At 55.1% G+C, this 16,489-nt stretch overlaps 2 protein-coding genes across 3 annotated transcripts in view; both read left to right on the forward strand.

The window, feature by feature from the left end:
- The window catches only part of LOC113483394, a 28,672-nt gene extending 17,790 nt beyond the window's left edge, over positions 1-10,882 (forward strand). The window contains exon 3 of the mRNA XM_026854926.1: positions 10,871-10,882. The gene's annotated coding sequence lies outside the window, so the exon portion shown is untranslated. The remainder of the gene's footprint in view (positions 1-10,870) is intronic.
- On the forward strand, positions 104-4,892 carry NMUR1 (neuromedin U receptor 1). 2 transcript variants are annotated; one of them, XM_026854924.1, is made up of 4 exons: positions 104-131; positions 749-1,064; positions 1,526-2,422; positions 3,505-4,892. In XM_026854924.1, the coding sequence occupies exons 3-4, from the start codon at positions 1,528-1,530 to the stop codon at positions 3,906-3,908; spliced, it is 1,299 nt and encodes a 432-aa protein (XP_026710725.1). In that variant the 5' UTR covers positions 104-131; positions 749-1,064; positions 1,526-1,527; the 3' UTR covers positions 3,909-4,892. The 2 variants fall into 2 exon arrangements, with proteins under 2 accessions (XP_026710725.1, XP_026710726.1); XM_026854925.1 differs by lacking the exon at positions 104-131 and adding an exon at positions 579-654.
- Positions 10,883-16,489: the final 5,607 nt, after the last annotated feature.

Below are 16,489 nucleotides of genomic sequence, written 5' to 3' on the forward strand. Positions count from 1 at the left end.
CCCAACTCGGGATGCGGGCTCGGCGGCGGGAGTGGGCGCCCGTGGGCTCCGCCGGCTCCGGACGGGGCTCAGACCGGTAAAGCACGTGTGGGAGGAGAGAGGAGCCGCGGGTGGAGCGCAGGAATGCGAGAGTGAGTGTGGGAGCGTCTGTGTGTGCACGCAGGTGTGTGTGCGTGCATATATGTGCATGTGTGTGTAAGCATGTGTGTGTGTGCACGCGGGGGTGCGTGGGTCTGCGCGCAGCTACCGAGCGGGGGGTTATCGGCAGGACGGGGTGCCAGCGCAGAGGGCAGGCAGGAATACGGACAGGCACAGACAGACAGACAGGCACAGACAGACACTGGGCGCAGGGAGGGAGCAGACCCCGGCGCGGGGCGATGGGTGACGCTGCGACAGCAACTTCCTCCCATCAAAGCGTGACGGGAGCCGGCTGGAGCCACCTGCTCCACGGGGGAGTGATTCGGGTCACCCAGGGGCTGCACATCTGGAAGCGGAGAGACCCCAGGAAGACGCTGGGTCCGTCTGCATCTCCCCAAGATGAGCCCAGACAAGCGGGCAGTGCCCGGGCTCCCACGCCGGGCAGGGTCAGGACAGCAGTGGGGCTGACCGATGCCTGGCCACGGAGGCCACGCAAATGGAAAATCCCTGCTGCTGGTGGGATGGAGACGGCCGCACCGCCCTCCCCTGGGACTCTCTTCGAGTCAATGGAGTTTATTACTTTAACGTTATTTCCTCTCTCTTTCCAAAGAGCATCTTGTCGGCAGTGCTGCTTTGAAGACAAGGAGCCAGCCCCCGGCAGAGGTGGGGTCTCAGCACCCGGCTTTGCTTGCCCACTGGTGGGAGAGGAAGCCCCCCAGCACCCCCCCGGCTTGCCCACCAGCGTCTCTGCTGACGGAAGACAAGAGGGAGAAGGTGGATAAGGGCAGGCAGCTTCTCCGAGCTCGAAGAGGAGAGCAGCGGCAGGATTTCATTAGCCTGCCTCTTAAGGCAGTGAAGTCTCCATCCCCTCCCACACTCCTTCCTCAGCCCGACCTCAGCCTTCATCTGGAGCTTTCCAACAAGCTGTAAGTCTTTCTTGGGTTGGAAAATCAATTTTCCCTCTGCTTTATGGTTGCCCCATCAGCCTCTCTGCACGCTGGTAGAGTTGGAGCTGTGATCGATTTTTGGGCTTGGCTTTGGGGCTGTATCCTGCTCTGCTTCAGGAGCAGGGAGAGGGGACAGACCTGCTGACATCCCCCCGATGACAGGGCAAGGGGGCCAAGGTGGGATGGGTCACTGCCAGGGTTGTCTGTGGATGGAAAATGGGGCGAGGAGCGCTTGGAAAACCTGGAGGGAGGTTGGGAGGTGGTTTCTCAAAAGAAAGGCTGTGGCTGGGGCAGGATGGGTGCCAGGGTGCACAGCTGCAGTGATCAGCAGCATCATCAGCAGTATCATCACTGTGATACCAATGCGGAGAGGGGCAGAGGGAGCAGCGGCAGCAGAGGGGTTCGGAAAGCATCCTGCAAACCTCCCCATTTCTCCGCAGCCATGAATTTCTACATCAACTGCTCTGGCTCCAGGTTCCCCCTGCTCCAGCAAGACTTTCCAGTGGAGCCCATTAGCCCTGATTTCTGCAACAGGACTCACTCCGAGACGTTGTTTGACCCCAAGGACGCCAACCTGACAGAGGAGCAGCTGCGGAATAAGTACCTGGGACCTCGACGGTCCAGCTTCTTTGTCCCCATCTGTGTCATCTACCTGCTGATCTTCGTGGTGGGAGCAGTAGGCAACACGCTCACCTGCATCGTCATCCTCCGGCACCGGTTCATGAGGACACCCACCAACTACTACCTGTTCAGCCTGGCTGTCTCCGACCTGCTGGTGCTGCTGCTGGGGATGCCGCTGGAGCTGTACGACATGTGGAGCAACTACCCCTTCCTGCTGGGTGCCAGTGGCTGCTATTTCAAGACATTGCTCTTCGAGGCCGTCTGCTTTGCTTCCATCCTCAATGTCACGGCCCTGAGTGTGGAGCGCTACATCGCTGTGGTGCACCCGCTCAAGGCCAAGTATGTGGTGACCAGGAACCATGCCAAGAGGGTCATCGTCACCATCTGGGTCTTGTCAGTCATCTGCTCCATCCCCAACACCAGCCTCCATGGTCTGCAGCCTCTCTACGTGCCCGGCCGGGGTCAGATCCCCGATTCGGAGATCTGCACCCTGGTGAAGCCACGCTTGACCTACAACCTCATCATCCAGATCACCACCATCATCTTCTTCTTCCTGCCCATGGGGACCATCAGTGTCCTCTACCTTCTCATTGGCCTGCAGCTCAAGAAAGAAAAGATGTTGGAGGCCTTGGGAGCCAAGTCCGGCAGTGGCCACGACTGCTGCAACACCCGCAGACAAAAGAAAGTCAAGAGGAGGCAGGTCACAAAGATGCTGTGTGAGTCTGAAACTGGGGAGCCCAGTGCTGGGGATGGGCAGAGCCAGGGGTATCTCCCAAGGCTGTGTTGGGAGAGTGATGGGGGGAAACTGAGGCACGGCCAGTCCAGTGCACTGAGGCTGGTTCACCGCATGTCAGGGCAAAGGCAGATCTAGTAGCTCTGGTCCAGTGGTGAGGATTGCTCGTGCCTGCTCCCTCCCAGTCACAAGACCTGCCCTCCTCCAGGAAAGTGCTGGGTGAGAAAGGGAAAGGAGGTGGGTGGGGATGGGGGAACCTGCTCCCCGTCCCCCAGCCCAGACCTCACATGCTGGCGGTGGTGGTGGGATTTCCTAGAGAGGGACCAGTTCCTACCCAGCCCTGCAGCCACTGCGACTGTCCTGGGCAGTGATGCGCTGACCCAAGGCTGGACTGGAGCTTTCCTCTGTCCCACTGCTCTGCACTCGTGTTGCCCGCCCCAGCCCCACAGCCTCTGGCCCCCTTCCCAGCAGCGGGAGCTGGCCGCCCTTGGGTAGCTGTCTCTCCCCGGCACGCTGACCTCCGCATGCTCCCAGCCCCGTGACAGCGATGGCGGGTTGCCCAGCCCAGTCCATCTGTGGGGCCAGGACTGCTTCTCTGCTATGTCCCAGCCAAGTGGAAAGTCCGCTTCCCTCAGCACCAGGGCTGGGGGAAGGACAAAGGGGGACCTGTCCCCATGTGCCACAGGTGCAGTGTGGCACAGGTATGGCAGGGCAGGGGACTCCAGGACCACCTATACATCACCCCGTTTCATTTCCATCACCAGAGCTGGGTTATAAAAAACCCCAAAACAAGAAGAGGGCACAAATAGCTCTTGCTCCTTGGATTTTGCCAGTGGAGGTGCCCAGGTGCCCAGAGGCTGGATGCCCTGCCATGGCAAGTCAAAAAGGCACTGGGAGGGCCCTTCCCCTCTTCCCCTTCCTCTCTTCTGTGCTTTTATGGGTGTTCTTTGCTATGTCTGAAGTTGAAACAGGGCAGTGCTTGGTCAGGGACTGGAGGTCCCTGGGTGGGTGAGCCACTGAGTTACTGAGTCCCCCCAGTAACACCTGCTCCTTGGCTTCCCACAGTTGTGCTGGTGGTGGTGTTTGGGATCTGCTGGGCCCCCTTCCACACCGACCGCCTTGTTTGGAGCTTCGTCTCCACCTGGACCAGCCACATGCTCCACATGTTCCAGTACGTCCACATCATCTCGGGTGTCTTCTTCTACCTGAGCTCGGCGGCTAACCCCATCCTCTACAACCTGATGTCCACCCGCTTCCGGGAGATGTTCAAGGAGGTGATGTGCCACCCTGGCCACCGCCTGCCACAGTCACAGAAATACTCGCCCAGCGTCACCCACACCACCACCCGCAGCACTGAGTGTGAGCCCGTGCCCAGCACCAATGGGATGCCCCTCTCCGATGCTGAGGAGTATGAGCTGGAGGAGGTGGAGGGAGGCCAGGCCACCACCCATGCAACGTCCCTCTGCTGAAGAGTGGGAGGACATGGCGGGACTGGGACCAGCTTTCCCCACCACCAGCATCCGAGTGCACCTATCCCGTGGGGGGGAGCAGGACAGGAGTGATGGAGGTGTCCCCACCTCTCTGTGCCATCCTGCTGCGATGCAGAGGCTGGTTTTCTCAGCAGTGCTGTTACGGTAACATGGTGGTGGTGGCCACGCTGTGCCCCGGGAATGCATTGCACCTGCTGTGCTCAGCACCGGGGCTGGCCAAGGCCAGGGCAACCCTTGTGGTGTGGAGATGGCCGACTTCTATGTCAGCAATATGCCAGCAATCCCCCAAAACATCCCATTCCTCCTGGCTCAGCCGTGTGAGCCCGTGGATGTCAGGCACCTTGGGCTCTTTCGAGACACCATGTGGGGTGGGTGCCCCAAGAGGTGCTTGCACCCAGCCTGAGACTCAAAGGGGAGGAGAGGTTTGCATGGGATGGAGTGGGGAGAAAAAGGTCTGCGGGTGTCTTCTCCCTCAAGACCTCTCCAGGGTTCTCTGGTACTGACATGCCCCTGATTTTCTTGCACATCTCTTCTGTGGTGCCAGCCCGTGTCCAGCTGCAGGTGGCCAGGTCTGGCTCCTTGCTCCCAGCCTTCCTCCTGCCCCAGCCCCCCGAGGGCAAGGGAAGGAGCACTGCTGCTCCCTCTAGAGCTGGAGCCTGCAGGGGGGAAATACAGGACAGTGGGAGCCCCAGGTTGCCTGCAGCTCTGTGCCTTCCCCCTGCCCCACAAACATGCCCTGCTCTCCCCACTCCAATATGTATCTGGCAGGTGCTACCCTCCTCCTCCTCAGCCCACCGCAGCCCCCTGTACCCTGGGGAATACAGAGAGCCCTCCTCCATCCCTGCCCTGCATGGGCCAAGCCTCACTGTGAATTAAAGAGAGCCATTGGCCTGATTTGTGCCCTTGTTGTGTTCCCCAGGACCCAGCTCTGCTCCCAGCATAGGACTGAACCTGGGCCATCCTCCTGGGGGGTGATCGGCAGGCCATGTGCCAGGGTGATGGGCACCGGGGTGTCCCACCAGCTCTGCCTGCAGGACCTGGTGGGCTCAGGGCACGGCTTGTCAGGGAAGGCGTGAGCGGGATGTGTGTACCTTCCCTGGTCTCTGGGATGCTCAGGCCGAGATGGGGCTGGAGCCATTGCGGAGCGGAAGCTGCCTCCAGAGCGGTGATGATCAAGCTGTCCCCAGAGACAGCTCAGGAAATGTCATGAAAATGCCAGGGAGCGCGGGCTGGCAGGTCACGCTCCCCCAGGCTGGAAGGACCCATTGATTTACTGTCTGAGATCAATGCCACTGACTTCCCAGCATACGCCAGGTCCTTCCACCGCATGAAATATCGAGGCTCTGAAATGCCACCTGAGGGGCTGTCTGAGCAGCTTGAGCTCTTGCCTCACAGAGCTTCCCCCACCCCAGTTCCCCCCTGGCCAGCCGGGGAGGCTCCCTCGGCTCAGCCGTGCCTCTGGGCAGTGTGGATGTGCCAGCGGGGCTTACTCGGGGACCTGAGCAGAAATACTGGGGGAGCAAGCCCCAGGCAGAGCACTGACAGGGACATTGCTGCCTGCTGCTGCTCTGCTTCCAGCCCCTCCTAAGCGCATCACACAGGGCTGCGGCCAGGCCAGCAACCAAGAATGGGCAGGATTTGGGGTTTGCAAACTCCCTTCTGCCCTCATTGGTCCGGTCCCTGACTTGGGGGCAGCGTGGCCAGTTCCCCCCTGACTCCCCATCCCCACAGCAGGGTCTGCTGTGGTCAAAGCCCTTCCTTGACCCTTGTGGGGTCCTGCTGGCTGTGGGGATGCAGTAACTTTGCACTTCAGGGTCCTGCTGGCTGCTCACAGCCTCTCTCCAGAGGATGTCAGCATGGCCAAGGGCAACAAGATCCATCTGTTTCCTTTCCTCTTCCTTTCCCATCGCTGATGGTCCTGGCAGGGCACAGCACCCTGGCAGCCATGTGGGGCCCCTTGTCACTGCTGCACAGGTGCATGTGACTGATGCCTCCTCGATGGCTGTTATTGCCCCATCTCACTTCACCCAGCTGCTTCCCCAGCCACAAATCTCCAGGGAATGGCATTTTAATAGGCGGATGATAGTGTTTTATTATGCAGCGACAGCCGCCTGTGTGGAGCTTTGGGGTCCCTCGTGCCACCAGTTAGCAGGACATGACCCTCTGCTCATGAGCAGCTGGGCTGTGTGAGGATATGGCTGCAGCCACTGCAGCATGAGATCCTTGGTCAGTGCCGGAGGACAGTGTGTGTGTCCCTGGGGTTTTCTGGGGGGTCCTGGGGCACAGCTGGAGTGGAGCTCAGAGCAGACAGAAAGATTGAGGCACTGGCTCTGCCTTCATCCAGGCTTGTGTCCACAGCTGCCCTGCTCTCTCCCAGTTTGGGACTCCACATCCTTCTTGGCTACCCCAAATTCTCCCTGGATGTAGGTGGGGAATGCTCTGCTGAGATTCTGGCGTATCAGGGGCTGCCCCACCGCCCACCCTTCCCGCACAGCTGGGCCAGGCATTACCCTGAAAAGCACTCCAATGGCTTGTGTGGCCAGTGGCAGCTCCTGGATGATGTGCAAGGAAAACTTTTTTCCCCTGGCCGGGGTTTTGTGGCAGTGTGTGGAGACAACCCCAAGTCCCCAGGTACCGCATCTCGGACAGGCTCAGGAGAGATGCTGCGACCAAAGGCTCCCAGGCAAGTCCTTTAATCCCATAATTAATTTTAATAAAATCTGCAGTCAGGGCATGAAACATAATAAAAAATGAACTGATCTCCCAGGGAAGAATGGTTTCATGGAGCAGGTTTTACACCTCTCCATCACTGGGAAGGTAGCTTATTGCAGCCCTCCCGAGGGGAATTATGGAGCCTGTTGGCTCCAAGGAGAATGCTCCCCACTGGCCTGTGCCCTCAGGCTCAGCCTGGTCCCCGTCACCTTCCCACTATAACTTAGAAGGATTATTCCTGCCGGGGAGGTGGTATAGAAACAAAGAGCCCTGCAGAGGAGGGAAGCAACAGAAGGCAGGGATGGGGGGAGTAACTCCTGCTGTTCTTCCCTGTGTAACTGGCCAGGGGGGATTCAACTGGTGCTTTGGGATGGCTGTGGGGAAAGGAGGACCCAAGGATGCCTGGAGGGGGCAGAGCAGAGGGGCTGGGAGCTTGGGGGAGCATGCAGGTGCTGTTCTTTGGGTCTTTGCTCAGAGCTGGAGGAAGCATCTCTCTGACCCTGCAATACAGAGCATGTGGCCGGGTCAGGCTCCATGCCGTGATCTCATCTCCAAAGGTTTTGTTTCCAAAGAGCCATTCCCCAAAAGTTGTCCATCTGTCTTCCCAGATTTATGGCAGCATCTGTCCAACAGCCAGTTCCTGCCTAGTGCCGTGCTCCTGGCCCCAGAGGAACCCTCCTGCCCCTCTGTGCCTGCTCAGCACCCCCAGGGCGAGCACCCATCCCTCCTCCATCACCTCAGGCCCTGCTCCCAGGAGACTCCTCTGCTGGTGGAGCTGTTTTTCCCCCATGCTGCCACGTGCCCTGAGTGACACAGTATATCTGGAGCTTCCAGTAAAAAGATTTATCACCCTAGCTTTGGGGATTAAAAAGCAATCCTTCTATGAGGCTGCCTCAGCCTTGTAAGGCTTTTTTTTGTGCTGTGGTTGTTTGCAACAGGCATGGGGTGGGTTTGTGTTTTTTTTTTTTCCCTTTACAGAGCCAAACTCAAGTTTTACAGCAATGGATTTGTCCATTTGGAGCCATGATAGATGGCGCATGGCTCCAGAGAGCGCCAGCAGATTTTTTCGCTGTCCCTCTTCAATAAGTCAAGGGAAGTGTTGTTTTTCGCTTCCTTCACACAGCCATGGTATGGGGAAAACTCATACAGCATGAACTGGCAAAGCCCTCGCGTGCCTGGGAGCAAGCAGTCCGTCGCTGGGGCCGGGCAGTGGGGCGATTTGGGCTGCCTGGCCATGGATGCAGCATGGCAGCCTTTCCCACCGAGATTCCCACCAGCCTTTGTGAGGGGAGCAGGGAAGCAGGAAAATGTAAATGTCAGGAAACCACAGGGTTGTCCTGGGTTTGAGCTCAGCACTGACTTAGGCCACTTTTTGAACAATATTTCAATTATTCCTCTTAATCCAGGATAGGGGTGGCAGTGAAAAGCTATCACATAGTGCCTACAGACTGGTGATGGGCAGGAGGACAAACAGACAGCAAGAGAAATATATATAGGATTTGATTCTCCTCCTTGAGGATACCTGTGGGTTACATTTTTAGCCCCACACTGAAGGCAGCCCATCTTCTCTCCTGCCTCCTTGGTGACTTCCCAAAGAGCCAGGACTCGCATAGGAACCACCTTTCCAGACAGCCACTCACTGCGGGGAGGCTGGGAAGAGGCGGTGTGGGAAGCACAGCCCACCCCAAGGCCCTGATGGAGGAGCTCAGGTGCAGCTCTGGATGCACAGGCTGTCTCTGTTGCGGCTGCCACCTGCACTGGGGATAATCTCCACATCATGGCAAACCCAACAGCCCTGGAGGGGCCAGGCCGTGTTCACATCCCTGTACCCCACCTCTCCCCGCCTTAGGGCATGCAGGGAGGGAACACACTGGGGCTAGATGAGCAAAGGGCATTTCCAAGAAGTGAAGATCTGTGTGTTAAAGGACCTCCCTGCCTGAAATCCCACTGTCCTCGCGGCAGGGTGGCAGGAAGGACAGAAGCACAATGCCCAGCACCCTTCCCCACAGCCTAGCAATGTTCAGGGGAAAAGCAGTGGATTAAAGCCACTGGGCCCCTTCACAAGCATCACCTAGGGCAGGGCTAAAACCCCACTGCAACGAGTTAGAAAAGACAGACTGTCTGGTTAGCCCATGCTTTCTTCTGTCACAACGTGTTGTTGCTAAAGATGACAGAACTGATGTTAGAGGAGCCTGGGTGATGCTTAATTTGGTTCATGGGGACACTTCGGTTAAGAAATGGAAGTGATGCGTAATTAGCATGGCAGTAAGTGGATTAAAGCTGGCTGGATGGCAGAGCTCCGAGGCAAGCAGGGACTGCTAACAACCAGCTGTGATCCCAGCAGTGTTGGGGGGATCAGGCTCAGCCCAAGGCCCCCACATCGTCCCTGAGCATGTGCAGGTCCCCGGGGCTTGGGGAGTGCAAGTGGAGAACCCCAAGACTGACCTGGAGGACAACAGTCTGCAAAGGGCTTCCCCAGAGCCCACAGAAGCTGTGCTTAGGGTCCCCAGCATACATGTCCCAGGAGTCTTCCCTGGTTCCCTGCATGAGTTGTGGAGGATGAGGGGCCACCAGCTCTCTGGTCCTCACTGGGGTGGGACAAATTCCAGTATGAAGAGAAAATCTGGGATGCCCAGACTGGAAAAAGCTAACTTTTATCTAGTTTTATATATATATTTAGGACCAGAGAAATGTGAGCACAAGTTCTCAAGGGCGGTGGTGGAGTACCTCAAGGAAAAATCCCTCCCCATGGATCGGATGCTTTTCTGTAAGGTCAGCTCCTCTTCAAGTGTAGTTTGGAGGGTATTTGCTTCTGCTAAGGACCTGGTCTGCATTACAGTCAGGAAAAAAAAGGCAGCCCTTGCTGCTCCACTCCACCATGCCCAGACAGCATCTTCCCCTCCCTCCTGGTACTCAAAGCACCCAGCAGTACCTGGTCTGACCCCCTCCAAAATGAGTTTGCAATGAAAACAAGTAAAGACACAAGACATGGACCTGCACTCAGGGATAGACCCCAGATGTCTCTGCTGCAACGTTATTATAGCAGCAGACTTTAATTAGAGGGTTTTATCACTCTTTGTGCTTATCACAGCAGCCAGGGTGAGTTGGTCTTCCCATTTCAGAACTATTTAATGTGGTACATTGGAGAAAGCTGTCTGAGAGGCATCTGGAGGCCAAACACCTCTTTCTTGCTATCTTTCCTGTGCAGGTAGAGTGATTGTCTTGCATTAATGACCATTTCGCATTAATGGTGCTGAGACCAAGCATGAGACATCCACACCCACCCTCAGAGCTCGCATCATGTGCAGGATGGACCCAGCTGGCCCCGGAGCTAAAAGCCAGGCCAAAAGCTGGCTGTATTTCACACAAGAATCAGCCTGGGGCTGCCAGGAGGGGAGGACACAGGCCCCCAGCAGGTATTTGGCAGAGATGGGAAGGGGTGGATTTCCCAGGCAAGCCCTTCTCACTGCCCTCGCAGGCAGGCAAGTGCCTGCAGGTGCAGGAGCTGCCAACAGGCAGCAGAAAATAGACACAGAAATAAATCCAGTTTTCCCCAGCTCCTGTGCTTGATCTCTGCAGGGGTGGCTGATAGAAACCCTTTGCTGCCTGACACTTGCCTGTGCAGGCTCAGAAAGAAGCTCAGCAGTGCTACCCTCCTTCGTCCCCCAGCTGGGTCCCAGCCAGGGGATGCTCCTGGGAGGGGGAAATCCCCAGAGGGCTGCAGGTTTATGGCAAGTGGTGGACAAGATCCTGCTTTCCTCAGGGAAGGCTTTTGGCTTGTTGGTCCAAGTTGCTTTTATTCAACTTTCACCCCAAAAAGCATCTCTACAGGATGCCTGTCTCTCTTGGCTGGGCAAGACCCCACAACCCATCAGTCTCCATGTGTCCTCTCCCATAGCAGTGGCCTCAGCACACACATGGGTGTCCCCTCCCCAGCCAGAGCCCACTGTGGCAGGCACCTGCTTTTCAGTGTCTTACTTGCAGGGACAATTGTAAGCCCTGACCCCACTTTTCCCTTTCTGGCATCTACACACACACCGCCCTGCCCAGGCCACCAACCCCTCCAGCACTTGGCTTGGTTTAATTCCTTTGAATTTCTCATCCTGTGCTCAGAACAACTGGGAACAATTTGTTGTTGCTGTCACCAGAAAGAAATCAAGTTAATGACAAGAAAGTCGTTATAATTTAGAAGACCTATCAAGCCTCACTGCTGTATTAATGAGGAACAGGGGAGGGTGTTGCTGCTGCCTGCCCTGCTCTTCTCTCCCACACCTACAGCTCCTAGCCACCTGGGGATCCTGTTAGCAATCCCAAGCTCAAACTGCCTTTCTCTAGGTACTGCCTTGTATTTGCACCATGGTTTGGGCTCCCCTGTTTAAGAGCTCTTTGCTCTTCCTGGTGTCTTCAAGTGATTTCTGCTCTGGTTAGAGGGAGATCCACATCTCTCTCCAGCTCTTCAGTCATCCCAACTGATCCTGGCCCCAGCTCCAAATCTCTCTGCCGGGGCTGATTTAAACAACCACCTTGCACAGATGGAAAAGCAAATGGTTTGAGCTGGGTTTCATTTCTATTTTTCTGTGGCAATCCTGGCTTGCAGGCAGTGAGTCCATCTGGCAAGAGCCCGAAACACAACAGCAGCAAGTGCAGTACAAAAGCATCATCTGCATGAGTGGGGAGCCCCACAAGAGGAGGGCTGGGTGAGGGATTCTTCAGTCCCCTGCCATGGAAGAAGGAAGAAAGGTGAGAGTGATTTGTACTGATTGTGTGCTGCGTGGTTGAATTAAATATACAGCAGCAAAAAGCTAAAAGAAAGAAAACACAGTAAATGATGATAATGGACCTGAAAAGCACCCATTTGCACCCAGTCAGGGTGGGTGAGTGTGGCAACTGAAGCATTTAAAGGTTTTTCCTCCTGAAAAAAAGGTTTGTGTCTCTGTTGATTGAACCTGTGAAAATGTAACGGGGAGATGTAAGGGAGTTTAATGCTATTCCAGAAGCCACAGGTTGCAAACCATCTATCCTTGGAGCTGAGGTTGATCTGACAGGTCATATCTGCGAGAATCCCCTTCCTTGCTGACCTTCGAGAGGTCTCTGTGTCTGCTTGCTGTTCTCCCAGCTCCTGTCCTGCTTCCTTGCCCCAAAAGTTTAACATCCCCGCAGAGTGCAACAGCTCCAGAGCTGAACAGGGCCTTTGGCCAACACTTGTGCAATTTCATTGTGCATGTGTGGGTTGGGGGAGGCTGGGGTCAGCAATGAGACACCCTGTGCATCACTCATGATTTTCTCCCCAAACCTACTAGAAACAGGTTTGGGGATCTCCAGCCCCATTCAGGAGGTCCCAACACCATCTTTTTTATGCCAGTGATAATTTTGGTCATCAAGCCTGACTGTGCTTGAGCCAGGGTTTGGGAGAACAAGTTAAAACAATAGGAAAGACCAGGCCCAGCAATCTGGTATCTTCTCAATATCCAACTCTCCCCCAGAGGGAGCCGGAGCATCTCCAAGTGAAAGCTGCAGGGAGATGTGGTCCTACCGCAGCCCCACTCTGCCAAGGTGCTTGCTTCAGCCACGTCCCCTCCTTGGTGGTGAGGACGGGTGCTCTCCTGTGCTGCAGCACCAGTGTGTGTGAATTCACGGGTCACCCCAGGGTAACTGTTTTCAGCAGCTGGGACACGCATGAGTGTGATGTGGCCGACAGGCACTTGCTGGCATCTTCAGGACCTTCTGGTATAATTCTCCCTCATCCAAGAGGCTGCTCACTGCCCAGTGCCAGACACGCAAAACCAGGCTCATCCTCCAAGAGAAGGATTTAATGTTTTTTGCAGAAAACAGCTGGGCACTTTGTGGCAAGCCACCACGTTGCTGCTGTCCCCTCTGAACTCCTCCCCCAGTTTGCTGCCTTCAGCCTCAATGGTGGCAGAAGGAGGATCACCTTTCTGCAGCTGAGAGCAAGGACAGAAGCAGAGGTAGAAAAACAGATCCTGATTGTGTGCAAATATCACTTGGGTCCAAGGCACTGGGGAAAATGAGAAAGGACTGAATATGAGTGAGCAGAGCAAGACTCCCCCGCTTGGTGCATTTTTGCGCCCTCCAGTCCTTTCAGTGCTAAATGCACCTTTTAATACCTAGAGGGTGGAGGTTTAGACCACGCAGCACTGCACAAATCCTGCACTAATGACAGTGCAAGTACATCTCAGTGCTCTCTTAGACCCATTAAGGTTTGCCTTTAGCTAGTTTTCCAGCAAAGCCAGCATCCAGGGCAGGGACCTGGGATGTGTTCATCTCTCCTGCCTTTGTCAGGGGTGGGAGCAGCTCTTGGCCCCCTCATAATTGGCCAATCTGCAGGATCATTTATTTAGCCACAACGAAGTTTTTTGGCCAAGGATGATGAGACCAGGCTCCATGTTAACCCCTGTGTTGCCACTGCCCTGGTGTGCAGGAAGAGCTTGGGCCAGTCCTATAGAGAAACCACCTGCCTCTGTGCACAGGCAGCCTTCACCTGCAATGTGATGGAGCCACTTGAAAACTGGAGGCCAAGGAAAACCCATTTAAATAAAAAAACCTGACACTGCTGTGACTGGAGATATTTGGGCTTGCCCTGAAATTTCCCCTTTTCCTTCTGGACCTTTCTCCCAGTGCAATCTCCTTTTGCAGATGGGTTTGTCCCCTCCCAGGCTGTGGCTCATCCGCTGGGTGTGTTTTATCATCTGAGCAATGCTGGCCCTGTGGTGAGAAGTGCCTTGTACAGAGGAGCTCAGTTTCCCCGGGAGTGATGCCCTGAGCCAGGGTGAGGATGAGGCTGCAGGGTGAGCCCCAGTGAGGCAGCTGGACTAGTTTGGGTGCTCCTCAGCCTGAAGGCGCAGGGCAATGCCACCTGCCTTGCAGGAGCCCCAACCAATTTCAGCAAGTTTAAGCATGAGACTATGAGGTTCACAGCCCAGAGGGTGCTGGGTTTGGCACCCATAGCAGTGATGATTCATTCTGCTCTCAAAAAAGGGTGTAGAGCGAGCACCGCTCCATGGCGCGGACCCTGACCTCTGACCACCATGGGCATGTCCCAAAACCTCAGAGCACAGGGGTGCAGAGACCCAGCAACAGCAGTGCATTTCCCTTACCCTCACAGCAACCTCAGGAAATCTGTTTCACTCCTAATACCCTAAAAAACCCTTAGCAAGGCTTTTATACACACATATGTACCAACATAGGTATGTATTTAGGTTAACCTCGGTCTCAGAAAGGCTTTTCTAGAGGAAATGCAGCAGCTCAGGGAGTCAGGGCTGCCTTACCTGGCGAGGTGGGAGACTGGGAGCACCAGGCACTGCTCCTCCCTGTGTCCCCCTTTGGGCATTCCACACGAGCCAGAGGCACCTCCTTCCTCATCCCAGGAGACTGTAGGAAAGGATCTTCCCTTCTCTTTCTTTCCAGCCTTTTTTTTTTTTTTTTTTTTAAAGAGGCTGGATTTCAAGCTGTGAATCAAAACTTTGGGAGAAATGCAACTTCAGGAAGATAAACCAGGCTATAAACAGTGCTTGGAGATTACTTATCCCACTCAGAATAACTGTTAAAACTCCCCCTTTTTCAAGGGGCAACAGGGCACCCAGTTGGTTCTCCTGGACAAGGCAGAAAGTGCCAACTACTTGTGGATTATATTAATGGACCTTTTATTGGGAAGATGCTACATTACTGGACTATGGCATAGGACAGAGAAAGTAATGAAATTACTTTCAGAGAAAGAAGTGTTGCAGAGCCACCAGAGAAACAAATCAAATAAGTGTTTGACAGCATGATCTGCACTTTTATTTGCTCAGATAAAATTGCAAGGACTTTTGGTCTTCATGCTGGAGGCCAGGAAGAGTGCATGATCTCCCCTTATCCTTGGGTAGGGGACTGCTCACATGGATTTTAGATTAAAATTGTGTTTCTGGTGGCTTTTTAGGCCATGTCTGCTCTGGCCCTCAGTGTGGCTGCAGGTGAGCTTCTGGGTTAACCCAGTGTGCCGTTGCTGGAGGGGCAATGCCTTGCTTATGAGGAGCTGGGAAAAAACTCAGCAGAAGATGGTTTTGGAATGATCACCTCTCCCCATGCTGCTGCAGGTCCTTCCTTCCTCCACCTTCTGTAAATGGGCCTTGTGCAGCCTGTGTGGCCATGGGACACGAGACTCCTGCCACGTTGCTGGGATCTGAAGTCCCTGCAGGTGGGATGCTGTGCAGCCCCCACAGCAATCTCCATCCCTCACCAGGTGAGGCTCCTTGGGGGATGCACAGTATCTGCCAGCACGCCACACTCTGAGGGTCAGCACCATCTTTCCCAGCGAGCAAATTGCCCTCTTCAGCTCAGAGCTGCGCTCACTTGGCCACATTTTCATGTGATTGATCCCAGGCAACGTGTACTCCACAGCATTTGCATAATAAATATGCTAAAGCAGCCAGCTAATTATTGTGAATATAGGAGGTGGGCAGACCCTGCTCATGCCTGCACCATGGCTTTTTATAAAAGGGTTGCTCTGCTCAGATTTATCTTCCTGATCCCATAGCTTACGCCACCCCAGGGATGTGCAGGAGGCAGCACTGATGCTCGAGCGCAGACCCCGTCCCCACTGCCCATCCATTGTGTGGCTGGGCGGAGCTTCCCTGGGGTAGGGGCTGCCTGCCCCCTCCACGATCCTTCTAGCCCTTCCCTCTCCCACTGCTCCCTGGGAGAAGCTGTTGCTCCTGCAAGTCATCATGGCACTAATTCAGGCCTTAAAGTTTTTCACTGCAAGCTCCCATCTCACGTAACTATCACATTCCTCAGGAGCAGCTCATGCCCCTTCCTTGCCATGATATAAGTGATTATTAATGCATTAGTGTTGGGCTACTGAACCATAATGTCTTTATAGTCAATAGCATTAAGCATTTAATTACCCAGCGGGATGAATCGATGGGCTTCTTTCTTTGCTCTACAATGAGAACCAGGCAGCAGAGATGCAGTGTTATTTTCAGGCTGCTTTAAGCTTCCTCTGCCATTTTGTGCATGAGAAGATGAGCTGATGGCTTGTAAGGGACAGAAAAGAGAGGACTTTTCCCCAAGAAACTATGTTCTCACCTCCCTCCCAGGATGCAGACCTCATGATCACACACTCGTCCAGCTTAATGAGACACCACTGGGTCATTCAGGACCAGGTTTCAAGTCTGACAACACTGGCAGTGGGAAAATTATTGCTCTGAGTCTTATTTTTAACTACAGTCGTAGGAAGTTTGAAAGCAGTGGTTTTAACTCACACCTTGCTAGTGGGAATTTCCACTGCAAGAGCTGGTAAGTGAAACAGCCCAACTTGCTGCCAGGATGAGGCATGTGCAGATGGCGAGTGAAAGCTGGGTGGGCTCAGCATCCCTGGTGCTGTAGTGGTGACTCCTGAGCTCTGACCTCCCCCGGGCTCTGGAGTGGTTTGTACAGCTCAATGTCAGCCCAGGTTGCTTGAGCTCTGCAGGCACAGGGTGGTGCAAGGCGACCCTTTCCAAAAAGGCTGTGTCCTGGATGGGCCTCCCGACACAACCACAAAAGCTCTTTCGGTAGTTGGTCCGTCGTGCTGGCAGGTTGGGGCAGGAGCTTTGCAAACCTTGTGGATGTGGCTCAGGGGGCAACTTTAGCAGGGACAGCAAGCCCAGCAGCTCACACAGGAAACATCAGACCATTTCCCACTAGGCTGAGAAGCCTCCCGGCACGCTTTCTGCCAGAACAAGTGCCTGTTTCCAAGGGTAATTGTGACTTGGTGCTGCTGGTGGGGGCCTGCCAGCCCCCCTGGCAGAGGCTGGGACACGTTATACTGGGGACATGTGTGTGTGTGCGTCTGGTGGCTCTAAGGGGGG

This window comes from Athene cunicularia, assembly GCF_003259725.1.
Source record: "Athene cunicularia isolate RWA chromosome 9 unlocalized genomic scaffold, athCun1 chr9_part1, whole genome shotgun sequence".
Lineage (NCBI taxonomy): Eukaryota > Metazoa > Chordata > Aves > Strigiformes > Strigidae > Athene > Athene cunicularia.